The sequence below is a fragment of the Oikopleura dioica genome, chromosome 1, assembly GCF_907165135.1.
Source record: "Oikopleura dioica chromosome 1, OKI2018_I68_1.0, whole genome shotgun sequence".
In the NCBI taxonomy this organism is placed as follows: domain Eukaryota; kingdom Metazoa; phylum Chordata; class Appendicularia; order Copelata; family Oikopleuridae; genus Oikopleura; species Oikopleura dioica.
Window position 1 is genome coordinate 8,710,580 of NC_137291.1, and position 24,982 is coordinate 8,735,561.

The 24,982-nt window shown below is 41.5% G+C and overlaps 6 protein-coding genes across 6 annotated transcripts; 5 read left to right on the top strand and 1 right to left on the bottom strand.

Annotated features, from left to right (window-relative positions):
- The first annotated feature begins 366 nt into the window (after positions 1–366).
- Positions 367–1,453, top strand: LOC145695932 (uncharacterized). Its single transcript, XM_081772984.1, has 5 exons — positions 367–487; positions 536–603; positions 661–845; positions 886–1,027; positions 1,097–1,453. Exons 1-5 carry the CDS (start codon positions 389–391, stop codon positions 1,347–1,349), a joined length of 747 nt encoding a protein of 248 aa, XP_081629110.1. The 5' UTR covers positions 367–388; the 3' UTR covers positions 1,350–1,453.
- A 3,285-nt stretch (positions 1,454–4,738) lies between these two features.
- Positions 4,739–11,077, top strand: LOC145695925 (uncharacterized). Its single transcript, XM_081772976.1, has 12 exons — positions 4,739–6,839; positions 6,886–7,169; positions 7,275–7,789; positions 7,834–7,892; positions 7,942–8,041; positions 8,084–8,218; positions 8,365–8,596; positions 8,975–9,054; positions 9,346–9,696; positions 9,744–9,988; positions 10,068–10,447; positions 10,488–11,077. Exons 1-12 carry the CDS (start codon positions 4,931–4,933, stop codon positions 10,722–10,724), a joined length of 4,527 nt encoding a protein of 1,508 aa, XP_081629102.1. The 5' UTR covers positions 4,739–4,930; the 3' UTR covers positions 10,725–11,077.
- A 184-nt stretch (positions 11,078–11,261) lies between these two features.
- On the top strand, positions 11,262–12,333 carry LOC145711965 (uncharacterized). Its single transcript, XM_081789653.1, has 2 exons — positions 11,262–11,591; positions 11,632–12,333. The coding sequence occupies exons 1-2, from the start codon at positions 11,262–11,264 to the stop codon at positions 11,773–11,775; spliced, it is 474 nt and encodes a 157-aa protein (XP_081645779.1). The 3' UTR covers positions 11,776–12,333.
- Positions 12,334–12,978: 645 nt separating this feature from the next.
- Positions 12,979–14,019, top strand: LOC145711966 (uncharacterized). The gene is made up of 2 exons (XM_081789655.1): positions 12,979–13,045; positions 13,093–14,019. The coding sequence occupies exons 1-2, from the start codon at positions 12,980–12,982 to the stop codon at positions 14,017–14,019; spliced, it is 993 nt and encodes a 330-aa protein (XP_081645781.1). The 5' UTR covers position 12,979.
- A 1,027-nt stretch (positions 14,020–15,046) lies between these two features.
- On the top strand, positions 15,047–18,755 carry LOC145711967 (ubiquitin carboxyl-terminal hydrolase 43-like). The gene is made up of 10 exons (XM_081789656.1): positions 15,047–15,234; positions 15,275–16,546; positions 16,589–16,722; positions 16,769–17,046; positions 17,089–17,498; positions 17,541–17,723; positions 17,764–18,025; positions 18,119–18,305; positions 18,348–18,429; positions 18,475–18,755. The coding sequence occupies exons 1-10, from the start codon at positions 15,177–15,179 to the stop codon at positions 18,567–18,569; spliced, it is 2,961 nt and encodes a 986-aa protein (XP_081645782.1). The 5' UTR covers positions 15,047–15,176; the 3' UTR covers positions 18,570–18,755.
- Positions 18,756–18,794: 39 nt separating this feature from the next.
- LOC145711968 (uncharacterized) lies at positions 18,795–20,274 on the bottom strand. Its single transcript, XM_081789657.1, has 5 exons — positions 20,031–20,274; positions 19,508–19,987; positions 19,341–19,463; positions 18,957–19,297; positions 18,795–18,917 (listed from the first exon to the last, which is right to left on the bottom strand). The coding sequence occupies exons 1-5, from the start codon at positions 20,254–20,256 to the stop codon at positions 18,795–18,797; spliced, it is 1,293 nt and encodes a 430-aa protein (XP_081645783.1). The 5' UTR covers positions 20,257–20,274.
- Positions 20,275–24,982: the final 4,708 nt, after the last annotated feature.

Below are 24,982 nucleotides of genomic sequence, written 5' to 3' on the forward strand. Positions count from 1 at the left end.
ATGCCACGTTCTACTAGAAAGTTTCTTGTTTTTTCTTTGAAAGAGATAAAAATAAACCACAAATTATCTCATCCTTGCTTTATTTCACCCTCCTTTATTTTGGAAAATCGACATATCAAACTCTCCTTCGTCTGCCATTTTCGGTGAGACTTCAAATAATTTCAGATGGATATTCTTATTTATCAAGGAAGTTCAAATATAATACCGAAGCGTGAACGAACTTTGTGCTGATTCTGTTTATTTTTCATACCTTTTGGCATGCATATGTGAAGGACAGCATCTTGCTCATATCTTTGACATTTCAATATTTTTTAGCAAGAGCAAGGCTTTATTCTAGAATACAGAAATACGTTCAAAATGTTGACACTGATTTTCCCAGTTTTGAAAAATGTTCGGCAAGAAAAAGGATGCGCCCGCGCCATCCGGCATGATTGCGAACCCTCAGCAAGCAGGTCAACCAGGACATCCGCATAATCCATTCATGATTGTAGGACGCATCCGATAAATGTGTTTCGATTATTTTCACACTGTTCAGGTTGACATTGATGCCTCCGTTCCAACGACAGGATTTTTTGATTTCAATGGTTGTGGACGTGCTTCTTTAGGAACCGTTGATAAATTAGAGAAGTCGTCTTTCGATAGATTTTTATTGACTCTAAAAGCTGCGCCCTTTTGGTCCTATGTCATGGATTTTCAAAGACTTGGCACAATGATTTACCTTCTTTTCAAACCAGAATTTGCAAGTGAGGGCTTCGGATTCTTCTCTTACCTTGGTCTTCATATTTTCTTGCGAATTGTTGTTATGTACTTCAAGCTCCCTGCTATCAAACTCGTCAGCTGGAAAGGTTAATTGTTCAAAAATAAAGTCTTCAAATGATATTTTAGCTGTTTCTGACAAAAACGCTCTTGTCACTGTGGATTTTCAAACCAAAGCGATGAAAGAAGCTGGTGGACGAATGCAATTTGCGGCTTATGCTAACTGGTTGCTCATGTTTATTGCTCAAGTGTGGTTCTTTATGTTCGCATACAGGGTCGGTTTTCACTGTTCATATTTGTCAACCATTGGGTGCATGTTAGACCTTTATTAAAACCGGGCTAGCAATTTCGAGGTATTTTTGACAATCGCTGTGATCGCCATTCTTATTGACGTCTACCTCCACTTGTGCGAAGTCCGAGCTGCTGCTTTCATGAAGAACCGAGGTGCTCACTGGAGAAACAGTTGTTCAGTTTTCTTCTGCGGAATCACTAACGCCGTCGATCCCGAAACCGTTGTCCCCCTCGACGACCCTCGAATCCAAGATGCCCTTGCCGAACGAAATCAAGGAGGAGTGCAAACTTCTACTGTATAATTTTATATTTTCTCTTTTTTTTATAATAAAAATATCAACAACACATTCTTTCGGTAAATTTATTAATTTTGATCTATGAACGAATTTCTTTTTCCTCCGTCAATTTGGATGTTTATGTATATATAAAGAAAAGAGGATAAAAGAACTGTAAGCCATGAAATACAAAAGAAAATTTGACCTCGCTGCAAGAGAACAGAATCGTCATATTTTTCATACACGATCGTGTCTTCTTGAATCACTTTTCTTCGGAAAATTTTATGAACCCAACAAGGAAACTTGAAAGTTCCATGTCGATCGATCGAATATTGAATACTTATCGTCTCTAATTTAATAATTGTTGGTCTACTTATTGCGTTAAAAAATATTTACCTAGAAGCGAATGAAAGCAGCAAATTTGAACAAGTTCATAAAAATTTAGGATTCTGGGTGTTTCCCCATTTCTTGATGAGTTTGTGTTGTCCTCGATAATCGTAAGCATCAATATATTTCCAAGCTGAGTTGTAATTATGAAGCCTATACGCTCTCCACCGGTGAAGCTTATAAGAGGGGCGAGCCCTGCAAGGAGTCCAATAAAAAACAACGGGAATAGAACATTAGTTTTATCATGTGATGGCTTTCTAACGATATAAAATAAAGTGACCCATCTCGAGTCCGATTTTGAAGGACGGTCAAGAAGAAAAAGATCGCCAGAATCGATTGGAAGATAGAGCGATATGGCAGATCCATCGGCATATGTACCATTCTTGACCTTGTTTTTTTCTTGAAAATTTTTGTGCGGAAAAAGTCTCTAAATAAACTTACCTATGGTCCAACTGGCATGATTTTTATCTATGAATTTTTTCCAAATAACAACCTCTGTATTAAAAAGTCGGACTCCAGGAGAAAAAGAGTCTACAGTAAGCATGCCTTTCCTGGGGATCATGTACCTGTATAATATATACATGAGTAGCATCACCGGTGATTTTGAATAAAGAAAAACTGTAGTTTATAATCCCTGAATTCATGATTATCGAATGGGTAGTTTTTGAAGTCCATGAAGCACCACAAGGTAACTGATGCACTGAAAATCATTCTAACAGAACCATCTGGGCTAATTCTAGCAAGTTTTGGGTTCAATTGAATATATCCTTCGTGGATATCATTTATCCGAAGATCTGGTATCCAAATTGAATCTGATGGAACATCATAGTCATCAAGAGAATCCGAAACAAGCCTCGAGTCATTCCAAGTTATAGTAAGCATCACATTTACAGTTACTGAATCATATTTTGCCTGTTTTTAAGTCAAGAAAAGCTTGCTTTTAATGTTGCTATTATACATTGGGTCAATATTGATAAACCTTGACTCAACTGAGCTAATCCACGCAATAAATGTATAAATTTTGACGTCTGTCTCTCTCTCTGGTGGTCGTATCCCACTCGTAAGACTGAAGACATCTTGAAATATTGACAAAATGAAAAGACTAAAAAACATATCGAGTGAATGATCAGGGGAAAGAATATGTTGCGTTTAAACTTTTCTATCATGAATTAATAATTTGAGGCTTGTATTGACCATTGTGTCTATTTCTATTTTCTAGTATTCATGATGTCTAAGACTGTAGTTATTCCAAGTTTAGGAATTTCACCATCGTATTCCGCCTCAGGCATGCTTCTGTGAAATCAGTTCTTCGAACTCGATCCGACCGGTCGAGTCACTTAGACGTCGATAACTTGACCTCCCGAAGATACCAACCTACCTTAATGCGAACATGATTGAGTTAAGAAAAGTCAAAAAAAATGTCAAGAATAAAATATGATAGCTGAAGTATTCGAGCGAATGTCGGTTCATCAGTTCTTGTACACATCTTTTGAATGGGAAAATAAAAATTTCGACCGAATGAAAGGTTGAATTTTCAAATGAAATATCTTTATTCTGCTGAGTTGTACAAAATCAGAGCGCAGGTGATGCTAATCAGTGATGGTGTGGAGTGTCTGCTTATCACTAGTGGGCGGTGGTGCTCTCTCTTGTTCCAGCGCACCTGCCTCGGAGCAATTGCATATCCTCTCAGAATAGAGGAGCACTAATTTCGGCAGGCTGCTGCTTCTACCTTCTGCTACCGCTGGCTATCTAGCAAGCCCTGCTCTCCCCCGCTCCACCACCACCAGGCGGAGCGTCGTTCACGTCGTTTTTGGCCAAAGCCAGTACCCGATAAGCGATAAGAGGTCCTCTGGCATCACCGGACAGGGCTAGAACAGAGAAAACCTGTGCGTGAATAAGTGGATGGAGTGAGCAGCTCTAGCCTCCTCCACCACCAGAATCGCACCGCACGGGGACCCACGGGCGGCGGCAACGTTCTCACTTCAGAGACACAGAGATTAACTTATACAAGAAGAATTAATAAGAGACAAAGAAAGAGACAAACGGGGCGAAGAATTATGCGCCTGATAGGCCTGGCTGCGGCGGTGGCACATACTGCTGCTGGTAAGTAACTAGAATATTCTTTGATATTTAAAAGTTGAGACAGGAAAAGCGTCGTGAACACGTGTTATAAATAGCGATGAATTAAATGAGCAGTTGGCCCTTGTGATAGAAATAAATTTAGGTTAGAACGTGAGCGTTATTTGTAGTTGTGACAAGTCTCTCACACAGAACATCAGTACTTGAAAATTTCACGGTCATTTATTAACTTCTGGCTCGTTTTTTCTTCAAAATAATCTTACGAAATTTCGGAACTGGGGAGTTTCTGGGATTTTTCACCTGACTTTTACTGTCAAATATGAAAATAAACGTTCATCTTTTCGATTTAAAATCATCTTTTTTTGACATCGTGCCTGGGCTCAAATCGTTTGATGTTTTGCGGTATCTTAGAAGCATTCTTTCTAAATTATGACGTGAAAGTTTATGGACGCAAAGTTTGGGATTTCATTATCTCAGAGAGTTTCTTGACGTTTCTTATCGCTTATCAGTGTCTTTGGACGTGATTAACCTTCCAGAATAATTGGATGATTACCCATGACTACACGAACAGTCAACTTGATTTTTTTCTTTCAGGTAGCGAATTCGCGGTACCTGCCCAGTGGGCTGAGTGGGGAAAATGGTCTCCTTGTTCTGATTTATGTAGCGAAGACGGAACGAGATCTCGACAAAGGGCATGCGCTTTTGGTGTGATTGGTGAGGGATCTTGCATAGAAAAGTCGGGGTCTTCTTCGCGCGATGAAGAATCTTGCGGCGGCAACTGCCCATCAACTCCTTGTTCGAGCAATATTTTCAACCTAAGAAATCAACACACTGTTTCGATATCACAACCACCAGCTGAAATTTGCTTCAGGAAAAGATAAAAATATTATTATTTTTTTAAATCTCAATATTACTCAATTCTAATCATTACGTATCCAAATTAAAGATATACGTCAAATGGCTCGTCAAGTTTTGGTCGTTTATTTGAGCATGATTCCATTATCATCGAAATTGAAGATGACGAGTTCGCCTTTAACTCCGACCAAAAAACGAAAATACAGCTCGACAACTTTATTTGCATTGATTACAGTTACACGAAATTTGGCATCAAAATCCCTAGAATCAATGTCAATGGGCACATTATGCAAGCAAAAGCAACCCCGAGTGGAAGTACTGTGCTGACTCTTGGAGACTCATCTGCTGGTAATTTAGGCACCATTTATGAAGTGTCTGCCTCGTCAAGCGCCACAAACGAAGGAATGCTTAGAGACGCGCAGGAGGCAAATTACTTTTGCAATGGTGGTGATTTGGAGCTTACATTTGGAGGAATCGACACAGGAGTTCTAACCGGCGATAACTCTTGGCAAGCGTGGGGAGCTTGCAGCGACAACTGTGGTGGCGGAAGGTCTTATAGATATCGACAACCTTTGAGTTTTGAAGACAGTGAAATCGTCCAAGTCTACAGAACATGTAATACTTCACTTTGCCCTGCAGGATGGGGTGATTGGTCTGAATGGACTCAATGCGACTCTTCATGTGGCGAAGGAAGAAACCACAGAACTCGTGAATGCACCGGCAATCCAGACGCCTGCATCGGCGAAAAGAACGAGTTCAGAGATTGCTCTGGCGTCGAATGCCCAACTTGTTCATATTCCCACTGGAAGTTTCCAGAAGAACAGAGTATTACCAACTATCTCATAATGACTGATATTCTTCCTGACATGCAAAGCACGTCAATTTGCTTCGCCGTGAACTCTGGAAGTGAAGATTTGATTGGAACTGTTTTCTCCTACTCTAAGCCGTACACGCCACGTGGAAACGAGCTTCTTTTTATTGGAAAAGACATGAATGTTGACAGCATTCGACTCTACAGAAATGACTTTAGCCTTGAGATCGACAATGGATTCCTCAATCCGGAGGGTAAAACTCAATTTTGCGTTGTTGTCCAAGGCCAGCCAGACATGACGACTTCTATCAGCATCTACGTTGATGGATTCTACAGAAACGGAGATATTGATACAACCTACACCGGTGGACGAGCCGTTCCTGGCGAAGGTGAGATGATCATCGGTCAAGACCAAGACTGCATCTTTGGCTGCTTCAACAGCACTCAAGCTTTCGTTGGAAGTCTGTACGACTTGCAGATCTTTGATTATGCAATGTCTCCTGATGACGTCATGAATTTGCATTTTGGCGGCAGTTGCGGTGATCGTGCTCCACTCACGGATATCTCGGAATCAAAGGTCATGGTCAACGGCGACTTAGTCCACCAAGGCGAGTGGTCCGAGTGGGGTGAATTCGGCGAATGTAACTGTGCAACTGGCTCCCAGAAGAGAACTCGATGGTGCAAGGGTGGTAAGGCCAATGATGCAAGCTGCGTCGGTCCTCACGAAGAAAAACAAAGCTGCGAAACAGCAGCTTGTCCAGTAAGCGAGGAATGGTCATCTTGTTCTGTTGAATGTGGAGCGGTTGGATCTCGATCCCGACTTGTGGACGGCAACGTTGAGGTTGAAGAGTGTGGAGCTCATGCGTGCAGGGAAATTTCTGAATGGGGCGCATGGTCGAGTTGCTCAGTGACTTGCGGAGATGGATTCGAGTACAGATCGAGACGATGCTACAATGGTCCTTGCGCTGATGTTGAGCTTCAAGAATCAAGATTCTGTGACAACGGCGGTGTTTTGGGACGATGTGGAAATCACTGGGATCTTCCATGGGACTGTGGAACTGTTGCTGGCGCTCCTGGCCGTCTCAATACACAGCAAAGTCGAGTTGTCAATGGCTACCAAGCAAAGCCAAAAGAGATTCCATGGGGATGTATGCTTGAAGCCCGTGGAGAGCCTTCCTGTGGTACCTCTATCGTCGCGCCAAAATGGACCATCTGCGCTGCTCATTGTATTCAACCATACGACAAACCTGAGCAGTTCAGAATTATCTGTGGCGTTACAGATAGAACCAATTACGGACTGTACTCCCAGGTGAATAAGGTCAAGGCATTCTACATGCACCCTCAGTACGATCCACTTACCGTCAATTTTGATCTTTCTCTTTTCCGTAAGTAACTTTTTCTTCGATTAAAAAATAACATTCTTCCTTAAAGTCGTTGAGAAACCATGGCAATTCAACGACTACGTTCGCCCAATCTGTCTACCAGGCAAGCACATGTTTCCACCGACCGGAACTCTTTGCAAAATCTCTGGTTTTGGTTCAACAAAAGATTCCGTTCCCGGCACCTTTGTCTTCAACATTCAAATGTCAAATGTCATGAATGTCGCCGTTGTACCGATTCTAGAGCAATCTGGTTGCGCAACACGCATGGCCACGCAAATCTCCCGAAACATGTTCTGCGCTGGTTATTTTGAGGGCGGAACAGATGCCTGTCAGGTGAGCGCAGAATTTATAAATTAGAATCGAATAACGCCCGGGAGGCTCTCCCAGGAGGAATTTTACGAAATAAAAATTGATTGATTTAATTTTAAAATCATTTAGGGTGACTCTGGTGGACCAATTGCTTGTCTAGTTGGAAGTGATCAGCGATGGCAGCTTACTGGAGTCGTCTCCTGGGGCATTGGATGTGCGCAAAAAGATCTCCCTGGCGTCTACACAAAACTTGCAATGACAATCGACTGGGTTTACGAACACATCGGTCAAAATGCCGGACTCGACCCTGCCTGCCGCGCAGAACCGAAACGAATTGAAGGCCCACGAGGTTACGTGCGATCACCACTCTACGATGGCTCCTCTCCCTACGGATACAACCAGCACTGTCATTGGATCGTCAATTTGACCCCACAAAAGGGTCTCATGGTGATCAAATTCCAAGAATTTAACTTGGAATATTCGAAAAATTGCCGATCTGACAGTTTGACTATTTACGATGGAAAGAATCTCGACATCAACCGGGGTAGCTGGTGCGGCGTTTCCGGACCTGCTCAGTATGTCGTCGACAGTCCAAATACGTCTGTCAAGCTTGTCTTGAAGACTAATGCTGATAACAACGGCCAGTACGTATTCAATGATTATGACTGCTTTAATCAAAATCATCTAGAAATCCAACTGGATTTGAAATGTTGTACTCCCGACCAAAAGGAAAAGCCAGCAAAGTTTGTAAGCGACCTGAAAACATATAATTTCGGTTCTCTTGACTCATTTTTAGCGAAGAAAGGAGGCTGCGGATTCCCAATGGAAGATACTGTTTCTTATGGAGTCGTTCGATCAGTTCAGTCTGTCGGCTGGCCACTCAACCCGCCAAACAAGTACGCCTATCGCGTCCCTTTCAAAGTGACATTTTGATTCAGCTATGACCCGACATGTCTCTACACAATTCGATTCAACAAAGAAAATGGTAACAAAGACCTCGACCTGCCAGCAGTCTGGTTCGAAGACCCAATCGATCCGTGGTGCCGAAAAGCTATCAAATTTGCAAAATCAACGTGAGTGCTCTATTTTTTTATGGTATTGTTAAAATGGCGTTTTTTTATGAGCTACGAATGAAGCATTCGTAGTTGTATCATTTCTTAAATGATATTTTTCAAAAATTCAAGTTTCTAAGTTCGTTTGCTAACTTAGATTTATTCAGAAAATTCACCTCTAAAACTCAAATCAAAAATAGAGAGGCTGAAGATCTTTTCGATGGCAAACCATATGTAAGCACCAAGAATGTGTTCTCAATGGCTATCGACAGAAAGCAAGGCGGAGATCGATGTAGATTCAAGCTTCATTACACTGGTTGTAAGAAGAGTGATAAGAAGGGACAAGACTGTCTGAAGATCCTCGAGAAATTCGTCGAGGCAAAACGTCAGACTCAGAAGGTAGGTGGAAAGACGCGGACTTTGAATCCGAAGAAAACTCCAAAAAATAAAGGATCTCGAAAGAAAAGGCCAATTTCCAAACCTTGGAAATATCAAAATCAAGTGTTTCCGAGCAATATAATTGGCTAATACTTAATCTCTGGCAATAATATCATGTAGAAAATCAAGACAGTATATTATACTGTATATAGGTAGAAGTGAAATTATGAAAAACATGTGTCAATTATTTTTCTATCCTCAAATGTACTCTGTATATATATGTTTACCTAGATAGCTTCTCTTTTGGCCTGTCTTCTGCCTGTTTCGGCAGGCCAACAAAATAGCCGTCTTTTCTGAAATAAAAACACTCAAAATTTCAAAAATGCACAATGAGTTTAGGTAGAAACGCGAACCTCTGGCTCTGCTCGTTCGTGCGCTCTCCGGGACTACTCATCAAATCCTAACCAGCTCGGACTTAGGCCCGGGCTTGACACACACGTATTTTTATGTATTGCCAAATAATCGACACGATTAATTTGGTGAAATTTGAACTTTGGGAGCTGAGTTTGGATAATCACCAGCTTGTTCGTTCGGTGTCGTGTATCAACGCGGATTACAGTTGGAAAGAGACTGTTATCTCGTTCGCGGACTTGAGATTCCCCGAAAGCGCCCGAACCAACCAGTTTGGTGAGTGTCTAGCTCAACTCGTTTTTGTTTGTCTTCCTTGATTTCAATTCATACACTCAAAAAGTGTGAAACCCGGTAACAAGTGTTTCAACTGATCCAATCAAATCTTACTCGTCCCTCGTCGCCTTGGATCTTCTTTTGCCACCAGAGCAAAATAAATCAAACAGCAAAAGAAGAGGTCGTCGTTCTCCAAGAAAGCAAGGCAAACGACCAGGAATGTCGAAGAAACCAGCGCAACCATTCAAGCCTGGGCGAAACGACAAGAACAAAAGTAAACCAAAGAAGATTGTCAGAAACATCTGCTCTGGAAGCTTGGTCGGTAATAACCAGTGCTTTGTTACATCGGAACAGTGTGGCAAGATGATCAACCGAATGTCCATGGGAAGAAATACTCCCACACCAGCAAGAGTCGCCGGCATTTCTTATCAAACAAGGTTTCGGCGCTCTTAGAAAATATGATTGTTTATTTTGAACTTTTTAGCACGTGCAAACTTTCGCCAAAAATTCCGAATGGCGCTGCCATTGCTGTCTGCAAGTTTGATAACGCGGTGAATTTCAATTCTGCTGTTGTGCCCTGTTTCAGCAGCGAGGAACCAAGCCCAAAAGAGCTTCTCGTTGCTTCTTCTCAGTCAAATATCAACTCTGCGAAAGGAAAGGGCGAGGCGATTTTCCGAACTTGGTTGCCAGCTAATCCTTCCTCTAAAGACTCTTCGTTCTCTACATCCGGTAAGTGGCCTAAAGTTCATCTTCTTAGATTGAAAAATACAAAATAGTATGAGAGGTTTCACTTCTGACTTGTTTTAAGGAGTTTCTTTCACTGCTGGCTTTGATGGTGGTAAAAGTGTCCAACTTGCAGAATCTGGATTTCCGATTTATCGAGAAGTCGACGACGCAAGAGAGCTTCTTGGAATTCAAATTTCTGCTGGTAAAAATGACCATGATGTTGAATTCGCATCCATTACCCGTCATGCCGAATGGATTCAATCTGCTTGTGATGAATTCGTTGATGAAGACACTGCTGCTGAATTTGATAGAGCTGAATTTGAAGATCCTTGTGGAGAAGAAATGGTGATCGAACTTGACGAGAACTGTTCGCCTCAGCCTATCAGCAGTCCAGGCTATCCAAATCCACACAGAAATGGACTCAACTGTAAATGGACGATTGTCGGCCCTGAGGACTCAAAGGTACAGTTCATTGAAAACCATGATTTTAATTTATAACTAGGTCGTTCTTGAACTCTTCGATGCAGACATCGAAGGAAGCAAGCATTTGAAAAAGTGTACAAATGATGTTCTGGCGTGGAACCCTACTCCCGAGCGATCGCCAATTCATCTTTGCTCCTCCCAGCCGATTCAGACGCGCTACGTGGCGACGGGCAACAGAGCGGAACTTCAGTTCAACACCGACGAGTGGCTTGGAGGTCGTGGTTTCGATGGTCAAGTCTCCTGTGTGAGGCGATAGTCATCCATGGCAACTGCTGATCACCAGCAAGCAACTGTACTAGCCAATGTAAATTCTCAAGATAAAATATGTTCGTTTGTCCACGCTTTACCTAATCTGTCCAACATTTCAATTTCCCACTCGAGCGCCACGTGATTAGCTCTAGAACTGTCTCGTTATATCTGTGTGGGGACAGAGGTAGAAGTTCTCCAGCTAGGTACGCCACGCCGAGTGTTTTTATTCTCAGACTTGTACAAAAAGCACAAAAAGCAACAAATAATCAAGCAAAAGGGGATGAATCCTTTGCGAATAAGTATTTACGCTTTTGTGAATTTTATTCAATTCACCGCCAAATATACACCAACTGGAATCAATCTGTTCTTTGTTGTTAGGTTCAATCAAGAGAGGTGGTTACTCAACCGGTTTGTTTTTGTTGTGTCAAAAGGTTCCAAAAATTCGAAAGTGAATCCATCCATGAAAACCATCGACTCAAGAAATGGGGCGTGAAAGCACGGATAAAAAGCGACCGCCAGGGTGACTTCGATTCATTCTAGAGAGATGAAAGTTATTGCTTCAATCCTTGCTCTTTCCTCTGCGACAACTTGTCCAAACGCCGCCTGGGAGTACGACAGCGTTAACAGTGTCTGTATTCCTGCCGCCGACTCGGACTTCGCATTCACTTGCAATAGCGCTGGTACAATTTCTATCGATTTTAAACTCGAGCATCTTTACTCAAATGTGGCGAATTCTTTCCTCACGGAAGCACAGACTGCTCTGACAGATGATGGCGCTGTTGGCCCGACAAATGATGTCTATACTTACGCGGATAAAGCGATGACTTTCAGCCAAGCTAGTGCTGATAAAATTGTTGGAACTTTTGTTCTTGCTGTAAGAAATTATTCGTTGAAATCAACTTAAAGATATCTAGGGAACACTTTATACAAGAGACGTTACAACTGAGAGTGGCGACTCAGTTACAATGGAGATTTCTGATCCGATCACGACGACACTCACGTGCGAATATTCCTCGACGATAGCGACTAGTACAGAGCTTGAAATAGTCGCACCCTGACTTATAGTAACCCGACTGCAGGAAGCTACAATTTGGCAGATCTAATGACAGCAACACTGAGCTTCAATGGGAGCCCGCAGACCTCGTTTGCGCTTGGAGATCAAGTTGATGTTGCAATTACTGAGCCGACGGCATTTCTTGCCTCGGCGGAAGTTAAACTTGTGGCATGCACCGTCTACGAAGATATCAATACTCTGTCTCGTCCGATTGAAATAATTAAGTCCGCAAGCTGTGGAATAAGCGTTCTGTCGGCAGCAGCGACAGATGAATATAATTTTTCGTTCAGGCTAGGATTTTCAAATGCTTTACTTTTACAACTTTTGAAAAATTCATTTTGAAAAACCATAACCAAGTGCATTCCAATACTCAACTACACCAGGCCAGAGTCTGAATCTTCAATGCTCCTACCAAATCTGTCTCACCGATGGAAGCGGGACTCTTGAATTGTCAACTTGTTTTGATTCGGTCGACGCGAAAAAGGGTGAAGCTCAAGCTGATACCGCTACCTACACATGCACATAGCCAAATTTTTTAATTCCTGCTGAATATACATTTTAAACAAAACAAAATGCTTGTTGTTTGTCGCTTGGCAGTCTAATTTGATAATTTGACATCGCAAATATTTATTGCGCGAAAAGTAAAATACTAACATTGAACCTAGGGTCGGCATCGACCGCCCTTTTTCAATGTCGGGTCGGGTCGGGCCACTTTGAAATGGCCGAAATCATGGTCGGGTCGGGTCGGGTCGAGTCGGCCTTTTGGTCGGGTCGGTGGTCGGTTTTTTTTAACCAATGAGAATGATGAAAAAGCTTCAAAATCGAAAGATGGGGGTTATGAAACTTTCGATTTTATAAATGTCCTAAATTCTAAATGGTTTGGCGCTAGTGACATTAAAATATGAAAAACTTCTCGAATAACCGAAGTGAATTTATGTCAGAAAACATGCCCGAGAATGAGCGAAAACCGACCACGGACCCGACAAAAACCCGACCATCGACCGACCAACGACAAATCTCAATGTCGGGTCGGGTCGGTCCGACCAAAACCCGACCCGACACCCGACAATGTCGTTTTGGTCGATGGTCGGCGCCGACCCTAGCATTGAACAGAAAGTCCGGCTATTTCTAAGTGTCATTGAGAGAATTTTAAAAGTTTCAAGCGGTCCGCCTGTTTTTAAAATCTTTCTTATTGGCAGTACAGAACTATGAGATTCTTTGATGAAGATAGTAGACGAATTCAACTTTATATCATCTGCGGATTATTTACCTTGGTGAGATATCATCAATTTTTATTTACAAGAGAATAACTTGGACTTAGGTTATTTTCCATTGTTCGATAAAGGAACCGGAACCGATAGAGTCGAATAATTATTATTTTGCTCAAGCAAGAAATTATTTTGGACAACAAGCTGTTCTTAAATTCAACGAAAAGATTGTCAATAAAGAAGAGGAAATTGATGATGATGATGATGATATTTGGGAATACAGAGAAAATGTCTTTATTCAAGGATGCGCAAAAGATAATTGTCAAATGATTGCGACTCTAGAAGAAGCAAAGAAACTGTGTTTGGAAGATAGAGAATGTTTTGGTGTCATATCATCAAAAAATTCCTACCAGCTCCGAGGAGGACCAGGAGTTAAACCGAGCAAGATCGAAAATTCTTGGATACGAAGAACGGTTAAATGCAGTGACGTAGATACCACTGGCGCATTCTTAGATGTTGGGTTGATGGAGGAACGGTACCCACTGATAAAACAAGCAAAAACCATCAGAGATGGAAAATGCGAGTATTCTTTCGGGCTTAGCCACTTGAATGACCTCATTCGATTTGACAAAAATATGAAGCCAACAGTTATCCATCAGCCGGACGAATGTTCTTTTAAAAATCAAAATAAAAGCTCAATTATTTTCGGAATAAAAACCATTCCGTCAGCAAGGGATTTTCGTAAAGCAATTCGAGAGACCTGGCTGAGCAAGAAGATTTGGGATTGGCTTGGGTTCGAAATAAAGATTGTTTTTGTCGTCGGAAGACCAGGGGAAGTCGATCTGGATGAAGAAACGCAAACATACAATGATCTGCTTATAGTCGATTTTGATGAAAGCCACTACAACTTGCCCTTCAAGGACATCGCATTCTTAAAATTCATCAAGAACAGATGCTGCAATGTTGATTTTGTGTTCAAAGGAGACGATGATATTATGCTCATCTTAGGGCTTCTTAATTTTATTCGAATTACGCAATAAAATACTAATATAAAAAGTTTAATTAAAAGCCCGTCTAAGTCCTCAAAATCTCGCGAAGGAAATTCAACTGATAAAAGACCGTCCCAAAATCCAAGCGATCGGATGTCTCAAAGGGCCCGACACAGTTATCCGTGCTCCGAAATTCAAATATTTCGTACCCGAGCAACTTTACAAACCAGGATCGTACCCGGAATATTTTTCTGGAGCAGCGTACGTAACAAGTGGAGAATTCTCGTTGAAACTTGAAGAGCAGATCGATCATGCCCCGGTGATACCACTTGATGATACGTATATTGGTACTTTGATTCAATCTGCGAAGATAAGGTATAAATTCCATGTTATAAAATGATAATCATTATTTTAGTGAGCATATGAGCCGCTCTTTGACAATTTGTATGGGCGTTCGTCCAAGTTGGTTCGGAGAGGAAATCAAAAACAACGATATTTGCATCATCCGTGGACTCACAGTCGCTCACAAGTACACGGATCCTGAATTCATGAAATACTCTTTTCACGATGTTGTTTCGGGCCAATTTGTATGCAACGGCGAAGGGTAAGGCGAACGGGCTAGTTGAAAATTTTCTTTTTATAATTTTTTTTTCAAGGCTAAAAGAAGATTCATGGCTGGATGCTTGGAGAAGAAATTATGATAACTTTACGATTTACAGCGGATCTTTATAGTTTGTCTGTAAAGAACGAAATGGAAAATATCAAAAATCAAATCTGTAATTGAATCCATTACGTAATGCATTATAGCGATGTTCTACTCGGAGTAGTGGCGCTCCCCGGGGCCAAGTTCCGGCTTATCATCTCTCCCAGCACCTTCTTCCTCTAGTGAATGGCCACTACAGCCGAGCATTCTTTGTATTGTTGAAAATATGATTATAGTAAATTGATAAATCGCAAGAGAAATCAAGAGTAAAAGAAGACGTTAACAAGAATGCCGAAGAAGTCTAAAGGAAAGGGATTAAAAAATAAAAGAAAATTTTCATTTCGGAATATGAAATTTTATCCCGCAATGAGGAAAAGTATCTGTTTTCTTTTCCAGGCTTTTTCGGGCATTATTCAGCAGCTCTACCAAATATGAAGTGTCGAAGAACAACTGGAAAGATGATGAAGGACTCATCGGATCGTTGGCTGCTACTGCCGGGCATAACATGATACTAGAGAAACTCGACAAGATGCCAATTATGCCGGGCACAAAACGAGTACCAGGTTTGATAAAAATGGAGATTTGTTTTCAACTTCAATTCAGGTGCCACTGGAATTCCAAACAACGGCAACACATGCTATTTGAACGCGGTAATCCAATGCCTTTCAAATACGTCTCAGTTTTCGGATCTCATCTGTCGCGAGTTCTGTCGTGGTGGAGAAATCACAGCGCAAACTTCCGCTCTGATCCGAACTCTTTGGCTTGGTGAGCCTGCTGGTAAAGCGGCACAGAGTCTCATTGGAACTGTCGTACGACTCAATCCGCAGATTGAGTTTGACGTCCAACAAGATGCTCAAGAATTTCTTTTGTGGATGTTGACAATGCTCCATGAGGATTTGAGAGAGGATAAGAACGGACTAAGCCGAAGAAACATGGCCCGCAATTCCTTCCGTCGCATCAAAAATCTTCGAAAGAAATACGCTCTAGCCCCATTGCCAGTTTCACCGATCGAACGATTCTTCGGCGGCAACTACTGCCAATCTATCGTTTGTCCGATTTGCAAGAAACCGAAACAGAGCTCAGATCTGTTTCTCACACTTTCGCTACCCATTCCAGTTGAAACCAAGAAGCAAGCAGTGTATCCAATCGTACATTATTTGTCCGGCGAAATTGCCAAAATCGGAGTTCGGCCAAATATTGCCGCTTCCGTTGCTGATTTCCGCCAGTTGGTCGCAGCGGAAATGGGTATTCATCAGCGGCTACTGACCTTTACTGAAATCACCAAGAGTGGTTTTGGCCCGAGCTTTGGGGACAACGACGATGTCAACAGTCTACCTCTTCAGGGGCTGAGGGTTTTTCAAATTCCCGCTGCGCCATCAACTGGACGAAACGGACAGAATGGTAGCACAACGAGATGGGAGAGCTGTATTCTCTTGATAATTCTAAAAAGCGGATCTTACGTAAAACAGGATCCATTGATCATGAGAATGGCGCGAGATGCAACTGCGCGCGAGCTGCATACCGAAATCTTCTCTCGAATAGAACAGAAATACTCGCCCAGGAACGCACCACGCCTGAAAGTATCCCACCACGATGGCTCTGAAGAAGCAATTGATCCTTCGTTAGAGCATCCTCTTCTCACTTCAGCTCTGACAACAGCGATGAAAACGTGTCCAACAGGCTCACCTATTCACATTCGCATCATTGCCGAATTCCCACAAGACGCTGTTCACATGATCGAAGACCTCAATGAAAGACGAATCAAAGAAGAACCCAGCGTTCGTCTAACAGAAATATTTGATCAGCAACAGAGCGAACTCACCCTAGCCGAGTGCCTTGATCTTCACATGCAAGAAGAAGAGATTGTGAATAATGGTAAGTAAGAAGTTTTTTTCTTGAATAAACGAGCTTTCCTAGGCTGGCTGTGTCAATACTGTAAAAAGAAATCGAAAAAGTTCACAAAACGAATGCAATTTTCTTCTCTTCCAGATGTTTTAACTCTTCAATTCAAGCGTTTCAAAGCTGCCGATGGTAAACGATCAAAGGAATGCGTTTTGTCTATGAATCAAGTCAATTTATAAAATAAATTGGACAAAAAATGAAACTCAAAAAAAGCTAACAAACTATGTATCGTATCCAATTACCGGACTCGAGCTCACAAAATTCATCACCATGTCTCAAACTCGACATCCCATCATTTACGATTTGTACGGTGTCATCGGTCACCGTGGCGATCTGCACTCAGGACACTACTATGCCGTCACGAAGAATAATTTGGATCAATGCTGGTACTTATTTGATGATGATGTCGTTCAAAAAGTGACTGTTGAAGACTGCCTAACGCCCGACGCATTTATTCTGTTTTACCAAAAAAGGTTTGCTAAAAAGAGTTCAAATCTAGTCATAACAAAAATAAGAGGAGCAGCCATTCAACCTGGTCGGCATTGGTCTTTGCGGCTGAATGGGGTCAAAACAGCTCTTGACGCTGCTCGCGATGGTACCGGAGTTGCTGAGATCGACGAGTCAATAACATCTCCTCAAAGTACTAATGACGAGTCTAAACCGTTCAAAGAAGTCGCCGTCGACATTGGAAATCTACTTTCCCAGCATCAGCAGAAACCGTCGAGTTTCAATGCTCCTGTGCCTTCGTCTCAATGGTCGCCGTCGCAGAATTACGGCACCTTGCGCCGCCCGGTGGCGAGAAATAATTCAGCGATTGGATTAGTCAATAACGGAAGTTCAAGCCTTACTGATAATGAATTTATCATCCCTCGTCACAAGTCAGGAGTCAATTTACGAAGCGATGAACGAGAAGACTTCAATAAAGGTACATTCAAAATTAATTGCGAGTTTTTGAGTTTCAATTCAGCTCCTTCTGCGCCAACTACTCCAAGAATGACTCGTGAGGGGTCAACAAAAACGTTGCCAAGAAATTCGAAAATCTTATGGCAGCAGCCAAGAAGCCGTCCTGAAAGCTACGCAGAGCCTGGCGATGGCGGGAAAGAAATTGAGAGTATTGCCGCTAGTCGAAGTTCTTCAAATATAAATCAAGGTATGAAGGTCTACAATAAACTTTATTCAACATTTTTTAGCGTATTTTGACAAAGTCGTCGGGCAGCAGCGCCGGCAACCAAGTCGCTATCGTCATCGAACCGAACGAGGTCGCAGAGAACGTCGAGAAAATGAGTCTCGACGCTCAGGAAGATCCCGATCACGTGGAAAAAGCGAGGAACGAGGTGATCGACCAAGATCGGAATCCAGAGGAAGATCAAGAGACTACGAAACTGACCGGAGACAGTCTACAGCTTCGAGACCAAGATCAAGGTCTCGTGGTAGATCTCAGTCGCGTGGAAGGCATAGAGTTTTAATTATTCAGTGATGATTTCGTTACAAACAGTTCCTAATATTTGAATCGAGCAGCTAAACAATGCTAAAACTCTGAAATAGACAAGATTACAACAGCGAGTATGAATCGGGTCGAGAACGGCCTCGTAGCCAATCTCGTCGAAGAGAAAATTCAGAAGATGGTCGATCAAGGAGACGCAGTCGATCACGAGGTGGGGAGGAAGAAAGACGAAGGCAGCGGTCAAAGAGTAGACAGAGGAATTCTAGCACTTCGGATTCGAATAAATTGGTAAGCACTCGTCAAAGAATTTCGGGTTGAATTATCTTTTAGGATGCAATGATTTACCACTCGAGGCAGAATTCAACGATATCTACTAAATCAGGTCCTCCGAAAGCTCCCTCAGCCATGCAAGGTAACTGACACGCACTAAAACGAAAAATAAAACGATTTTTTAAAGGTACAACTGGATACACCGTGGCACCGTCTCTTGGCAGTAGTTTCACTGGAAAGAACCCGAACTACCACAAAAAATCACTTGAATTCCTTCAGTAAGCCTTCCAGAATACCTCAGAAAATTCTATGGAGTACTGAAAACTGGACCAGCTTTTCCCTAAAAAATCATATTTCCGTTCTGATTTTGGTTTAATAAGCGCACAAACTTCAACAGACGTACTTTAACTTTTAAGTTCTATCTTTATCATTCCGAAGCTTGTTGAAATCGGAAACTTTTTGATGAAAATAAATATGAAAATGATGATTCAAATACAGACATAAATTTTATTCACAGTCGATGCAATAGCCAGAGAATGAATTGAAGATATGGTTAGATTTTGTTCTATATAACTTGTTGCTACCCATGTATGCAACGAAAAGTGTGGAAACTTCATCTCCTGGTTCCAACTAGAAAACGTAATCGCGTATGAACTTTTTGAAAATCACCTCGAGGAGCATCTCTAACGAGACCGAATGCAGAGCTCCCTCCTTCATCTTAGCAACATCGCCGCTATTCGAATAGCTTCCTGTCATTCCACGGCCATTCTTTCTCAACCATCCAGTAAAATGACTCTTTCTAGCGTTTGCTAGCCACTGGCAACCAAGCAGGCTAAATTTGTAGAGTCCTTTTACGGGCGCACGGAAAACACCAAGGCATGAATAATTTTTCGTAGCTCCACCGGGCGCGTAACAATCCTTTCCGGACGTCAAGTAAGCTCCATTCGACCGGTCAATTATCGCGACACCAAAAGGATGAGGACGAGATTCCATCTTCATTTGTGTAGGGCCTTGAAATTATTATCCATCTCGACCAAACGATTGAATGCAAACCTATTGTATATTCAAATGCATAAGTTTGCCTTCTCGATTCTGCTTTGGTGATAATCGCGGACATATTCTTCCATAAACTTTCAGTATACGCGCGTTCGTTTATATTTTCTTTATCTAGTCCATCTAAAAGAAACTTTCTACCCCCTATCAAAATATTTTTCACTTACTTATTGAAAGCTTCAAGTTAGAGTTTGAGTACTTGAGGTCTTGAATTTCATCGTTAATTCTTCTTAGCTCCATAAGCACTCTATCATACGAGTTCTGAGCAATGTTCGATAATCCTGTTGCTTTCACTGATTTTGAAGTGTTCATTAGCTCTTCAGCTAGATTCTTTGCCTTCGACTCTAGTTCGAATACGCGCGATTCCATGTCTCGCATCTTTACTTGTCCATCGAAATTATCCTGCTCCAACTTTCTTATTCGAGGCTGTGAGTCCTGCAGAATTTTCAGCTTGCGAGAAATTTCATCCTCGTTCGGAGTGCGCCGCTGAAATGTCACTTGGCGTTGCAACTCATCGGTTCTTGAGTTGTATGTGTCGACTATGTCACGCAGTCGTCTGATCTCGTAGTTAGTATTCTGCAGCTCATTCAGTGCGTTTTGAATTCGATTCTCCAGGTAAATATTCATTTTGGAAACCTCTTCATCAACTTTATCTGTTTGAAGATAGTATTTTTTAATTCTTGAACTAACCGTATTTTCTATCAAAAGATCCGGCCGAGTACCCGGACGGCCTCTGGGGACTAGCTTTCGACGATTCCATTAAATCTTTTTTCAGTTTTAATATTTCATCCGCATGAGTAGATACGTTTTTCTTGATCTCGCTGATTTCGCTGTGATTGATTTTGATGTAATTATCGCGAGAAGTGAGGGCTTTTGTTATAGCCGGTTTCAGTAGTTTCTGGCAGATTTGCTCCATGTTGTCATGAATGTTTTCAATCTTTTAACGGGTCAGAATGTGAACTTGGTAAGGAGGAAGTGAGATTGTCTCTGTACTCGAGCCTTGTCTGCATTTTTATAAATCTTCTGGACGATTGGTCTTAGATCACCTCTCAGATCCGAAGGGTTAAGCCAGTCCGACGAGGATTGCTCATCCATGAGGAAGTCCTTGCGGCTCTGGCTTTTTAGAGCTATAATTTTAACCTTGGACAAGTCTGAAAAATACTTCCCCCTCTACGGCGTAGAGTCTACGCTTTTATCATCAAAGGAGCGACAAATGTGATGTCTCCCGAGCGGAATTACGAATTGTAAAGCTCGTCCTTGATCTTTTTGAAATTGGAAGGATTCTATCAATCCGCTCAGCCTGATGGCCGAGTTTTTGGGAAAGAATCTTTTGCTCTCTAATGACTTCGGTTAATTCGGGGCTCTGATTGATTGATCTATCACTCAGCTTTTCTTCGCATTTGGAAAGCCGACTCAGCATATTTTCTTCTGAAGCCTCCAATTTCTTGATCTTGTCTTCCATCTTTTGACAGGTTGAAAGTACTCTTTCTGGTAATGAAAATAATAAAAAATCTATTTTCAAGCTGTTTCCGAATACAGAATGATCTTCATCCTTTTTACTTCGACGGGAAGGCGTTGTTTTCTTCTGGATGAATTTGAATCAAGAATATATTTTCCTCTTGCATAAAAGATCAAATTCGCCCCTTATCATTATGATGTTGCCTTGGCCCTCTGCTCAAGCCAACGCATTCTTCGTAGTCGCAATTCAAACTGCAGGAGACGCAGATTTCTTTTTGAACTTTTGCTTCTCCGGAATTGGTACTCTCCCTGTACTTGAAGCCAACGCCACAATCTACTGAGCATTCTGACCACTAGTTTGAAGGGCTTTCGACACTGCTACGAAAATATCTTCAAAGACCTCTCACTTAGCATGAATTAAGCCCTTGACCTGGCTCCAAGTTTCATAAGCCCTGGGCTTCTCGTGACAAGCACGGCGGTCAACGATCATTGGATTTATACAGTCGCGAATGCATTTTCGTGACCTTGACTCGCCATAAACCTCGCACTCGCCAGGGCGGCTCTCCCACGAGCTCTGTATTTAAAGTTTCTAAGCGGTTTTCTAATTACTTTGTTATTTTAATTTAAGTTCTTTTCGTGAAAAGTGACTCTTACGTCAATTATTGAGCATTTATCGTCGCCATTAACATTAAACTTTTAGTATAATTTATGACACTTTGTGAACTGATGCCAAAATATTGAACTAAGAAGCGGTTTTCTTCTTTTTGAATAACAGGTTTAATTTCTCAAGACTGTCTTGGATAATTTGGAAGACAACAAAGAAACTTTTATCCCAGTATTGACCAAGGCGTGTAAACAATTCCCAGAGAAAAATGAATAAGCTGCACTTGAAGGATTCCTCTGAGGACCTTGGCAGTGTCCATTTGAATTGGGTCGTTTCCTTCTTATTTATCTTCTCTGAATCTCTTGATGTTTTCTCAGTCCACTTTGAGCCACTGGGTCGTCGCTCGATCCGCTAATCACTAATTGCCTTACTCGCGTTCTTAAACAAATCTTGGTACAATGATGACTATTTCCGAGCTTGAAAAAAAATTTAACAAGAGAAATAAAATAAGAAAATTTTTAGAAAAAATTTAGTCGAAATTTAAAAATTCAATTCTTACCATATTTTTTTATAATTTACTAGTTTTTTCCTCTTCTAAAACGAAAAATATAAATTTAGCTTTCTTCGCTAAGAGAACTTACTATAAGTACTCAGCCACAAGAGAGAGGGAGAGGTTTGTTTACGGTGGCACTGGGAAGGCCCCGCTAGCTTTGAAGCTCTTCTCGTAAAACACAAGACGAAGAGCAGTCGACCACCCAAGCGTTTTTCATCGAAGGATTTCGAAGAAAAAAAGAATTGAACGAGAATTTCATTTTGCAAAGTCCCTAATCGCGAAGGGGAAAATTTTAGTTGCGAAATTTCACGCGTATCAGCTTTTATTTCCGGGCGAGCAATTGATGGTAGATCATTTTAGTTCCGGAAGAAGACCAGCTCGCGCGCACGAGCTAAATGCCAGGAGCCGGAAATGAGGGAGTTAACTTTACAACATCAAGGGTGAGAAAGAAGAAAAGTATACCTTAAACTGTGGCTTTGAAATAACCGTATTGTCTTCGTTGATTTCAGAGAAGTTGAACCTCTGACAAATTGAGCCAAATTGAGTTCAGTTGTTTATTATCCGCTCTCATAAAATAAGAGCCACTCAAAATGAAAATGCACTTTATAACTGCATTTTCGTTCAGACAGATGATACTTCACAGAATCTGTACACAATTTCTATCTAAATGAGGCACTCAATATTCATGCTTTTCGAAATAGACTTTCAGGCATCGACGTCACTCAATTTAATGACGGAGTGGACATTTTTAAAATTCAATTTCGGTAAATTCCATTCGCCAGATTCTCAACTCTTGCCCAATCTAGCAACGCTGGAATTACATCCAGGTGGAAGTGATCGGGAGAATTTCCTGGATCAGATAGGGTGCAGCTGAAAATTCTGAGAAATTTTCGACGATGGCGCTCGAATCTGCGCTTGGACACACACCTGGCACTTTCACATATAAACCGATATTGTTTTTCCGAGAATCATAACAACTTTCACAAAGAACAAACAAAGCAAAAAACAAAATGGCCTTCAACAGCATCAACATTGAAATCCCATCTGTCGACTTGACCGACCTCGACTTTCTCGCAAGTCTTATTTCTCCTGAAATAGCTTCTGCATCTCCGACCGCTTCGCCAATTTCTCCTGCATCTTCCGGCTACGCTTCGGAGCTCTACGCGACTTCATCCACTGGCTCAAGCTCGCCAACATCGACTTACTACTATCCATCCCCCGCTCAATATTCTTCTTACGATCCTTCTTCTACTCCAACTGCTACTCCTTCTTACTACCGACCAACAAGTCAATATTTCTTCCCAACAACGTTCACCCACGCCATCGCTCCACCATCAGCTCCAGCAACCTTTGACCCAGCGATTCTTCAATCAAGCATGACTTCGTTTCTCGCTCAAGATCACTCACCGGTCTACGGAGACAAACCATTGACCATCGAAAAGTCGGGCCTCAAAAATCGACGCGCTTCGCGATCAAAGTGCCCCTGTCTCAAATGCTGCCACGCTCGAGCTAACCACATTCCTTCACCAACTTATCATGGCTGCATCGTCAAAGGCTGCCAAAAAACTTACACTCGACCAGCTCATCTTCGAAGTCACCTGAAGTCACACGACAACGATTCCCATCTGAAATGTGTTATTTGTTCTGAAAACTTCATGACTTCCGACATGCTCATTTCCCACATGTTTGAGCATGGTCAAGGAATGAAACTGTAATTCGATAAATCAATTCTCTGTAAATATCTCTGTATTAATTTGAATTAAACATGAATCAAAAAAATTTAACAACAGTTGTTTCTTTTGTATTTTTAGTATTCTTTAAAAAAATACTATTTGATAGTTTTACCCTTCAAAGTGATATTTATTATAATACAGTCGTCAACTGATATAAAAGGCGATAATGAAAAAACTAGGAAGCAAGAAATATATAAAAAAAAAAATCAGTTTTTTATTCAAATTTTTGCTTGCATCAGAGGGATTTTCATTTATAAAATTGTTATTTTTAATGAAATAGAAAAATACTTCTTACTTGTGTAATTATTCATCCACAAGCATTCATGTTCAACAGTTCAAGCAGAGTTTTGTCTATTGTAGAAAACGCGTCGAGCCCACGAAAATCAAGTACAGATGGACAGTCTGTGAGTTAAATTTATGAAATCTATATTAATGAACTCATAAGGTCAAGCGATATATTCCACAAAAGAACTTCCGAATGCGCAAGTATTCGGAGGAATAGATTAATAATGAAAACCCGCGATTCTGTCAGATTAGGTGGAGAAATGAAAATACCACAATTTCCTAAATTAAGAATTAAGATATTTATTCAAGAAAAATATTGATAACGTGCCCAAAAATGTCTAATACTGCCAATAATTTCAGTTTTAATTTTGCTTGAATGTTTTCTGCAGAAAAGGTAGACTCAGACGCAACTAAAATCTCGATCATGATTCCTGATAATTTCCAACAGCATTCGCTAACAGCTTCGAGCTTCACCTGTTTCTAATCAAGACATGGCAACGCTCTTGGAGCGCTAGAACGCATAACCACCTGTCTATCGCAATAAATATTGAGCCGTGATTCCACGAAATCATAATCACAAAATTGACAAACAAAAAACAACTCGCAAAAATGACCTCTTCTTCCGACAGCTTCGAGAATATCACGTTTCAATTGCCCGTGGATGAACTTGGCAACCTGGAATTCTTGGCCGGACTTATCAGTCCCGAACTAAGCTCTCCGGATAGCCAGCAACTTCTACCAAGTCTGGAGTGTCCAAGCTCCTCTGGTTACAACTCAACATGTTCTTCTGCAGATTACTACTCTTCTAACACTTCATCTTCTAATTCCTCAACTTCTGGATCCTCTGGACTAACTCCACCACCGATAGAAGGTTTCTACCACCATCCGTCTCCCACCCCTTATTCGCCTTATCCGGCTTACTATCCTCCAGCAAATCAGCAGTTCTTCTTTCCCGAAAACTTCTCTCCAAATCAGCCTGCTTCTTTTGATCTCCAAGCCTTCCAATCGT

Bases quoted from the DNA above. Each gene is read 5' to 3' on its own strand.
- LOC145711966 (XM_081789655.1), top strand. From the start codon at position 12,980: ATGAGATTCTTTGATGAAGATAGTAGACGAATTCAACTTTATATCATC. The intron at 13,046-13,092 runs GTGAGATATCAT...ACTTGGACTTAG, and splicing joins TCTGCGGATTATTTACCTTG to GTTATTTTCCATTGTTCGAT.
- LOC145711965 (XM_081789653.1), top strand. From the start codon at position 11,262: ATGAAAGTTATTGCTTCAATCCTTGCTCTTTCCTCTGCGACAACTTGT. The intron at 11,592-11,631 runs GTAAGAAATTAT...AAAGATATCTAG, and splicing joins TTGGAACTTTTGTTCTTGCT to GGAACACTTTATACAAGAGA.
- LOC145711968 (XM_081789657.1), bottom strand. From the start codon at position 20,256: ATGGAGCAAATCTGCCAGAAACTACTGAAACCGGCTATAACAAAAGCC. The intron at 19,988-20,030 runs GTTAGTTCAAGA...AAACAGATAAAG, and splicing joins ATCTTTTGATAGAAAATACG to TTGATGAAGAGGTTTCCAAA. The intron at 19,464-19,507 runs GTAAGTGAAAAA...AGTTTCTTTTAG, and splicing joins TAACTTGAAGCTTTCAATAA to ATGGACTAGATAAAGAAAAT.
- LOC145711967 (XM_081789656.1), top strand. From the start codon at position 15,177: ATGATACTAGAGAAACTCGACAAGATGCCAATTATGCCGGGCACAAAA. The intron at 15,235-15,274 runs GTTTGATAAAAA...ACTTCAATTCAG, and splicing joins GGGCACAAAACGAGTACCAG to GTGCCACTGGAATTCCAAAC. The intron at 17,724-17,763 runs GTATGAAGGTCT...AACATTTTTTAG, and splicing joins TTCTTCAAATATAAATCAAG to CGTATTTTGACAAAGTCGTC.
- LOC145695932 (XM_081772984.1), top strand. From the start codon at position 389: ATGTTCGGCAAGAAAAAGGATGCGCCCGCGCCATCCGGCATGATTGCG. The intron at 604-660 runs AGGAACCGTTGA...ATTGACTCTAAA, and splicing joins GGTTGTGGACGTGCTTCTTT to AGCTGCGCCCTTTTGGTCCT. The intron at 846-885 runs GTTAATTGTTCA...ATGATATTTTAG, and splicing joins CAAACTCGTCAGCTGGAAAG to CTGTTTCTGACAAAAACGCT.
- LOC145695925 (XM_081772976.1), top strand. From the start codon at position 4,931: ATGCAAGCAAAAGCAACCCCGAGTGGAAGTACTGTGCTGACTCTTGGA. The intron at 7,790-7,833 runs GTACGTATTCAA...AAAATCATCTAG, and splicing joins AATGCTGATAACAACGGCCA to AAATCCAACTGGATTTGAAA. The intron at 9,055-9,345 runs GCCCGGGCTTGA...CCCGGTAACAAG, and splicing joins CCTAACCAGCTCGGACTTAG to TGTTTCAACTGATCCAATCA.